At 36.7% G+C, this 8,912-nt stretch overlaps 2 protein-coding genes across 2 annotated transcripts; both read left to right on the top strand.

Annotated features, from left to right (window-relative positions):
- The first annotated feature begins 899 nt into the window (after nt 1-899).
- On the top strand, nt 900-1,770 carry LOC114715334 (NDR1/HIN1-like protein 12). Its single transcript, XM_028900148.1, has one exon. It carries the CDS (start codon nt 900-902, stop codon nt 1,518-1,520), a length of 621 nt encoding a protein of 206 aa, XP_028755981.1. The 3' UTR covers nt 1,521-1,770.
- Nucleotides 1,771-4,767: 2,997 nt separating this feature from the next.
- Nucleotides 4,768-6,965, top strand: LOC114715333 (uncharacterized). Its single transcript, XM_028900147.1, has 3 exons — nt 4,768-5,010; nt 5,537-5,725; nt 6,288-6,965. The coding sequence occupies exons 1-3, from the start codon at nt 4,768-4,770 to the stop codon at nt 6,963-6,965; spliced, it is 1,110 nt and encodes a 369-aa protein (XP_028755980.1).
- The last annotated feature ends 1,947 nt before the right edge of the window (nt 6,966-8,912 follow it).

Below are 8,912 nucleotides of genomic sequence, written 5' to 3'. Positions count from 1 at the left end.
TAAAATAATAATAATTATTAAAAATTATTATTTGATATTAATAATTTTATAGTTAAATGACTAAAAGATGGATTTTCGCCTCAGCAATAACGTCTTTAGTCTACTGGGGGGGCCAAAAAAAAAGTTGCGATTGCACATTGTTCATTTATAGGATGCATTAAAATTGTTTTTGAATAACTTGAGAAGTGAGCTGAAAGCCTAAAACATTCAAAGAATTTGGATTTTTTTTTTCGAATTTGAAGTTCTCTCCATGATAATTTGATTGATTCCAAAACTCTTGATCTTTTTCGGCCAATTATTATCTATTTCTTTGTTCTTTTTTCGGATTATAAATCTGTAAAAAAAAAATTGAAAACCATTAAATGGATTTAATGATTAGAAAATTTAAACTGAGACGAATTGAAGGGATTTCAGTTCAAATACAGAGGTCCTAATCATTCAAAATCAAAGATTTATTTGTTGTATTTGATAGATACTGGACATAAAGAAATGATTCTTTCTTAACATGAAAGCAGCCTGCAAAAGTCCCAATCAAAACTTTGTCAGAAGTAAAACGTACATCATTAAGGAAGATTTGGATTAATAATTGGACAAAAAGGTTCATAGTATACGAAGAACAACAAAAAGATTCATAGTTGGACAAGAAAACTATATAAAACTCAGATCAAAAGAAACATCATCACCGGCAAAAACATATGAATCTTGCTTTAAACCCAGGAAAAGAAGATACCAAAACCTTCCCTGTCCCACCAGTCAAAGAACCTGACCTTCAAGTTCTCCCAAACACCTCCATTAATCTTCTCTCACATCACGGAGATAAAATCTCACATCACACCTCACAACAAATTCCTCGATTCCCTCCTCTCTCTCTCTCTCTCTCTCTCACGCAGAAACCTTAAATGCCTGCGAATCCGATGTTCAAGAAACGTCTCTACCACGGCCCCCACAACCGTACCCACCCGCTCCTTTGGCTCGCTGCCATCCTCTGCACCGTCTTCGCCATCGCCGTTATCTTCGTCGGCATCGCAGCCTTCATCGGTTACATACTCATCCACCCGCGCATTCCCACCCTTAGCGTCAGCTTCGCCCACCTGGATCTCCTCCGAAACGACCTCGCCGGCCATCTGCAGACTCAGGTCAGGATCGATGTGCGGGCCCAGAACGGAAACGGCAAGGCCCACGCGTCGTTCTCGGACATGTGGTTCAAGTTGAGCTACCAGGGGCAGGACATGGCGGTGCTCCGGTCCGATCCGTTCGACGTGGCGAAGAACAGTTCCAAGTATCTGAACTACGTGGTGCAGTCGTCGTCGATACCGTTGACGCCGGACCAGATGGCGGAGATGACGAACTCGTGGCAGAGGAATCTGATAGGGTTTGATTTGAAGGGTAATGCGAGGACTCAGTGGAGAATAGGACGTTTAGGTTCCGTTAAGTTCTGGTGCCATTTGGAGTGCATGCTCAAGTTTCATCCCCTTAATGGAAGTTATATTCCTTCTCGCTGTACCACCGAATCCAAATGATTCTTTTCTTATTTCCCAGATTTCATATCCCTTTTGGGTTCCTCAAATCTTCGCCAACTCCAGAGAAAGAGATATATATACTACGTAAGTGCATGCGCATGTTTTGGATTACAGAAACGCTTACTTAGGAAGTTAATTATAACAGTTGATTATTTGAGGCTAGCTAGTGTTTGAGTTCAGCAGCTTCAAACCCAGAATGAATATTATTGGATTCATTTTTCTGGAGAAAGGCAATGGATTGTTCGGTACAGATACAACGAAGAAGAAGATGATAGCTTTATTACTTTTTGGTGACTTTATTAGTTTATAGCGACGCTTCTGTGACTGTGTGTGTGGATGGGAATAAGAGCTAGCTAGGCTGGGCGTTTCACTCTCGCTTACTCGTTAAGGAATCACGAAACCAGACAATTTTTCGTACTGCGTGCTGATTTTTTTTTTTTTCAATATTCAAATTGAGTTAGGAGTTGATATGTATGGGACGATTATATGCTGCTGTAGTTTGTAAAACTCTAGCCCTGTATATATGTGTATTTCAATTGAAAACTTGTAGTAACAGTTTTATGCCATTTGATTTTCTTGAAGTGTCCTCCATCGTAGTAGCTATCACGTCAATATTTCGGATAAAAATGTCCAAGAGCATCTGACAAAGTTTGCTGGATTTATTTTCTGGCCTAGAGGCTAAGTGATGAGAATGGCAATTAATGTGTATGACTTAATCTTCGCAGCTGAAATTGAAAATTAAATTAACTCAAATATATCCAACATGCAAATTGACTATTAAACCTCAGAATCCTCGTTTTGGTGGGTGGAAAAGGGTCAATGTCGTTGCAGCAAACGTATAATATGCCAGTATAATAAATAGTCATTCTTCCCGTTGTGATTTTAATATTTTTATGCATATTGATTGAATCCAATTCTTCTATATTATTTAACCCCAAAACGCAACGATACAGTCAAATCACATATTAAGAAAAATATAGGTATCAAATCTTCTAAGGAGTTTGTTCGTTTTATAAGCATCACTTTACATTTATCTAATCATTTAACTTATTTTTTTTTCTGTTTTTACTCATAATTAATTACATGTCTTCCTCATCTCTTTTTCTACTTATTTTCTCTCATTTACCCTCTCTATTTATAAGGTTATTTTAAGAGAAAAAGTTGTATTTTTACATTTCTATTATCTTTAACCAATTTTATCAACTTTTTAAATTGTGTAGTTATTTAGTATTTATATTTTAAACTGGAGGGAGAGTATTACATTACCCCTTACACTGAGGATCAAAACAAGTTTCTAGAATGCCTCTTGTAATAAGGATGAAGTAGGGAATCAGTTTCACTACTCATCATCTTGACGAGCATCTTAAACTTATTAGATCTGGACTGTTTATATTTGATTTGAATCGTTCAAATTTAAAATTTTTAATTATTTATTTTTAAATAGACAAAACTATTTTTAAAAAAATGATAGTTAAGACATTATCTCTATTTTAAATTCTATACATATTAAAATAATTATTTTGAATAAAAATTAAAAAAAAATCTAAACCATTCGATATGAATGATACAGATTTGATAAGTTTAAAATATTGATCAAAATAATAAGTACCGAAACTGGTTTCATAAAGTAGCATACAATTCTTAATAAAATTGGGAAGTGACGAGTATTTGAGTTTTTAGCATCCTTAGTTCCCACACGTCATAAATAATCGAAAAGCCGAGAATTTTGTCCCGAAATATATTGAATACATTGACATAGTCATGTGAGCCATCTAGGAAACAAAAACTTGTTTGGTCTTATCGACATTTACGAATAAAACAAAGATGTGAGAGATGGATAATACAAAGAAGATCAAAACGAAGGACACTTGTGCTGCCTGGGGGGAGAGACGTGGCATTCATGAACACAATCGACGCCGGCATCCCTCCTGATGTCAATTCGCTTTCCACTCTCTTTCGTTTTACTCTTCTGATCTTTAATATAAGACCCATTTAACTAATTTGATTAGATTAAAAAAGTTAGGTAAGTTAGTTTATTATAAGAAAAGTGATACATTTTTTTTAAAATACCATAATCATCTTTCTTAATACCCTCTCTCCCTTTTCTATTTGATTATAATTGAGGGGTATCTATAGGGTAATTTAGAGAAAATTGATAAATATAAGAAATGATATTATATTTAGGACTAAAACCAACTCAAAATTGGGTCATACCGGAAAACTAATTCATATAGTCCCAAATGCCAAATAAGATTATTTAAATTTAGAAAAGTTTCATTTTTCCGTACGTGGCAGCTCGGAGATGCACGCATTGCCACCTATGCTTTCCCTGAATTATGATTTACGCCCCAATCTGTGCATTTCAAGCCTCATCTCGTTGTCCCTTTTTCTCTTTCACTCTCAGCTTATCAACTCTGCTCTGAGTCAATGTCTATCTGCATTTTTTTCTCAGCGTAAGAGCGTTGATTTAGCCTTTTGCTTCCATTGAATTATATCTGCTGTGTTTCACATTGTATGCTCGGGCTTCAAACGATGAAGATCAATCTTCGATTTTCTTATGTCGTTTGAGATTGAGGGGCCTGTTGCATGTGGGTTTGATTGAATTTGCTTTTGGTTTTTACCCATTTTTCTTCTTGCGCTACTGTACCCATCTTGGCATTGTTCACTTCAGCAAGCAAATGTTGATTATTTAATGTGATCGCTGTCATTCTCAGACAATTCGTGTTCTTGTAAAGGCTGTACTTCTCCTCTTGCTCAATGCGCTTCTTACTATATTAATTGTTTTTTCAGCGGATTTGTCTTTTGATCAAATAACGGCTAGCGGGTCTTCCGTTGCATGCGGCTCCTTTCTATTTGCTTTGCTCTCTCCTTGGCATCCTTTTCTTTCACACTCAACGATTAATACCAGTCACTTGTGAGTTTGTGTGCGCGGTTCTTCTAGTTTCAGGGCACCTTAAGAACTTCGTTTTTTGGGTGAACCCTTCTTAAATAATTAGCTGCTAGCAAGTACACCAAGTGTTATGCGTCGTCTAATTTTTCCTCCCTGTCTTCACACTTGATTAGATTCTCATAAGCTGTTATTACATATAGACTTCTCGGATATTTTTCTAGTATACTTATTTTAGTCCCGTATTCTTTTTCATGTGGATTAGCTGATGTTGCAGGATGTTGAGATCCGCTGGTGTAAAATTACGGCACTGCTGAACATGTAACAGTTGCGGAGGAATAACAGTTGCTTTTGTCATTAATGGCATTGATTCCTGAGCTGTTGTCTAACATAATACTCTTGGTGACCGGCCCCTTTGCTTTAATCAAGTTGTCGTGCGTGTTTATTGTCAGAACTGCATTTCTTTTCACTTACGCTTGGACAGAGTTGGTGAAGGCTACTGTTAGATTCAATTTGAACTTAATATGGAGAATTGTGACATGGACAATTGGTATTATCTCTATACCTGCACGAGTCGTGAATGCCTTGCAAAGAGAAAGGCAGGTTAGTTTTTATTCTGCGTTGGGTACCAGGACACGTTTCAATTCATGATCTGTTCTGGCCTGCACCTTCTTTTGAAACCTTTGAAATTCTTGATCATTCTGCATAATAAGCAAGTTATTTAAAGGGCATTTTGTTTGCAAGAAAGAGGGGTTTTCTTTCTTTGTTTTTTTTTTTTGGGGAAAAAGGATAAAGGTAAACCGTAAAACCCGTAATCCCATTTGTACTTTGGCACTTAAAAAAAAAAAAACGGTAATCTTATTTGTACAAACTGTTATATAATTCAAATAGAATTAACAATCTATCTGCTTAAGGCTTAGCTTCCAATAAGAGATGCTGATACCTGCTTATGCCAGATTGCCATAAGATATAGCTGGATAAAATTGCTGTCCTGCATTTTCCTCTTGTGCATGCTGAAGGAATGGATTTTGGTCTACACCTGGGAATTCACTATCTTTAGGATCCCCCTCCATCCTACACTAAACATCTTATTGTTTTGAATCTGAGGTTAATTATGTTTGTTGTACAGCTAGAAGAACAACTACAAGAACTGCAGAATGAGTTGGAGAATCTAGTGGGGGATCAGAAGGCATTTCAAGAACATATCAAGATAGCCATTAGAGAACGCAAAGAACGGAAAATGGTGGAGGCAGTATTATCAGAGCTTGAAGAGGAGCATAATTTGGCTATTGCAAAAATTGAACAGTTAGAGGCCAAGGTAAATGTATTTTATTCCTTTGTATATCCTGCTCAAATGTATTCCTTGGGCTAAACACATTCAACTGTTGAGTTTATCACATGGTGACCGACGACCTTTTGATGATTTTTCATCAGAACAAAGATTTAACTTGCTTTCCTTATTGAAATCCTACTAAAATTACTACTTAAGAAAATATTTATGTCTTGCTTTATCATTAATGTGCATTATGATTTGCAAATGATGAAGTTCCGCATCATATAACAGTGGGCAAGTCTCTATTAGTGTCTAAACTCTAAAACATATTAGGTCATTAGGCTTGGAAAATCTTAGTCTTTGAATATTTTTGGTCTAAGGAAAAGTAGAAATTGCAGAATATCATTGAAGATGCAAAAGAAGCCATTAGTTGTAATCTCACTATCCTCTGTGAGGTTTCTGTTTTCAGCTTTGCATGGTTGTCAGCGGTTTATTACCTTCTAGGTAATCATGAATCAAATTTTCCTTGTTTGGAAGTTTGTAGACCCCATTATAGACTACAATCCTTTCTCCATCTAGTGCTCTCACACCCTTGTTTCATTTACAGTTGCAGGATTTGAAAGATGAAAATTGTAGGCTAAAGGAAATTCAGGGCAAGGCGTACTGGAGTTGTAAAAATCAAGATGACACGGACAATGGCCAAAACACCAGTGGCAGTTCACATTATATCCTGTCAGGGAACTCCAAGTATAATGGAAGTGGAATTGCATTACAAAGTCCACTCATGCAAAAGGATATTTGGGAAGATGAGAGCAAGAACAGAACGGAGCTGCTCAAACTCATGAAAACTGGATCAAAATCTGGAACTGCTTTGCCGGTTAGACTGGAAGCAATTGCAAAAATAGAAAGGAGTGAAGTACTCGATCATTGTCGGGATGCTGCACTTTCCCAGTCAATTTTCAGTGCTTTTTTGTCCCTGGTAGTTGGAATAATTGTGTGGGAAGCTGGAGACCCATGCATGCCTCTAGTGGTAGCTCTCCTCACAGTGGTTGGCATGTCCTTGAGGAGTGTGGTTCAGTTTTTTTCCACCATCAAGAACAAGCCTGCATCTCATGCAGTTGCTCTGTTAAGCCTCAATTGGTTCATTCTTGGTACTCTAACATACCCTACACTACCAAGAGTTGCCCGCATGCTGTCTCCAACACTGTTCAGTCTTCTAGACCAAACAATGAGCAAGACTGATCTCTTGCATTCCTGGCTTGACAATACTTTCCTCGGTGGTTGAAATGTTCTATTACTTGCAGGATGGTCAGAGCTACGAATATCTTATGGTGTAAGCTTCTTGTTTGTTTTGTGAGACAAAGGGTATGTCAGTTGTAATTTGGTAGTATGCTTTTTTTACCCCCCCTTCAGATTTCGGAATCCAAACAATGGGATTAAAGATTGTAAAAATCACTTTTCCCCCTTCTAGAAGTTCAATAAGAGTCTGCACAATTGTATGAATTTGGTTTGATTTAATCTCGTTTCTTCTGGGAAGATTCTTCTTTGTGATATCCAAGATTGTTACTGATTTGAGCTTTCAGCATTGTTTTCAGCCAACAATATAGCATAGTTGAATAGTAGGAGGATTTAGTCCATGGGCTTATTTGTTCTCTGAGACATGTAAGGCTGTGACTTGACTATTCGTTTTCAATTTGAGGCCGGGGTCCCATGCAGAATACCAAATTGAATACCTTTGCTGAGGAGAGAGATTGAGTCTAGATGCTGGGATTCAAATGAGACCCCTACTTGCTTGTTATATTCTGACACAAATTGAATTGAACTCGCATTTTGGTCCTTAAAAGATGCTGATATCAACTCAGTTTGAACCTTTCTTAATGCTCACTAATTTGATATCGTATTGTGTTTTGTTGACAAAAGCACACCAAGCCATTATAAAATCTACAGATAAGGATATTGTTGATGTGTTTTAAATGGTGTAGCTTATTTAAAATGGGCTTTATAACAACCCATAACCTTCCCTGTTTTGTTGGGTAGTTGTCCTAAAAAGGTTTTGTAGACTAATTTTGAAAGCAACATGGTGGTTTGAAAGGAAGAAAATACAAAGAGAAGAAAACAAAGTTGCGTCCTTAGTTATTTAATGGTGGGCCTAGAAAGTTGAAAAAAAGGTAAGAAAAGTATGTGGGGAAGGTTCTAGCCTAACAAGCATATATAATATAATATATAAATTTGCAAATACTAGAGAGAATACATTATTGCGGGCCACATTTCCACTCCTGTCATTTTCTTGCCTAATATTAAATTTAAGATTGGATAGTGCTTCCGGGACCAATACCCACAATGATTTGTTTACTTGATTTCAGAGTGATTTGTGATGATAATGACCCATTTCATAATTTTTTGTGTTAGCTTTTGCTCAAGCATATCCTATACCCTGCACTTTGATGAATGTGCTGTGTTTCAGGACAAGAAGGTGAGTGAAATTCAGGAATCTGTATGACCAATACAACGACTTCGACTAGATTATGCCTCTCTTTCTCTTTGCATCTCCCTAATAGAGAATAAGTTTGAAAGCTGAAAAGCGCAGTCTAGTTATTCACAAGCTACCACTTTTAGCATATATTCTCGAAGCAATCTGGACTGTCTCAGGATGGCTGATTTTCTTACGGCTAAGAATTATGTTGTGTGTTTGATGTTTAACTAATATAGTATTAACAGAAAAGTAAGCAGGAGGGAGTTAAGGGTCTGCTACTCTGTTTTATCATGTGTTGCTGGGGAAGGAGATGAGACAGAGACAATTCACAGAGATGATACATATTGGAAGGAGCTGCCATGAAAATGACTTGAAACAGTTTATTTGGGAATGTGATGGACCATTGGTGTTGCATGCTTGTTCCATGTGGCCAAAGACACATCATTATTATTATTGGCTAGGATTAAGCTTTGATCAGCACCCTGAAATATTTTTTCAAATATATCTAGCACCCTAAGATATCTTGCAATTTGCCTAACACCTTAAAGTATTTTTTCAAGTGCCTTTAGCAAACAAAAATTTATCGTTGTTCATTTAGCATTCTGAAGTATTTTTTTAAGTGCATTTAGTATTTTAAACACCTTAAACCCTTACTCTAAATTAGGGCGATTGATGCACCTGGTAAAACAGTCAACGGTGTTGAATGAAACACAAAATATTTTAGGATGTCAGATAAAGTTCGAAAAATAAAAATATTTC

This window comes from Neltuma alba, unplaced genomic scaffold (genome assembly GCF_004799145.2).
Source record: "Neltuma alba isolate B1F8T4 unplaced genomic scaffold, ASM479914v2 tig00011587_pilon, whole genome shotgun sequence".
NCBI classification, from domain to species: Eukaryota; Viridiplantae; Streptophyta; class Magnoliopsida; order Fabales; family Fabaceae; genus Neltuma; species Neltuma alba.
The sequence above is the reverse complement of the archived record's forward strand: the minus strand, read 5'-3'. Positions and strand labels throughout refer to the sequence as shown.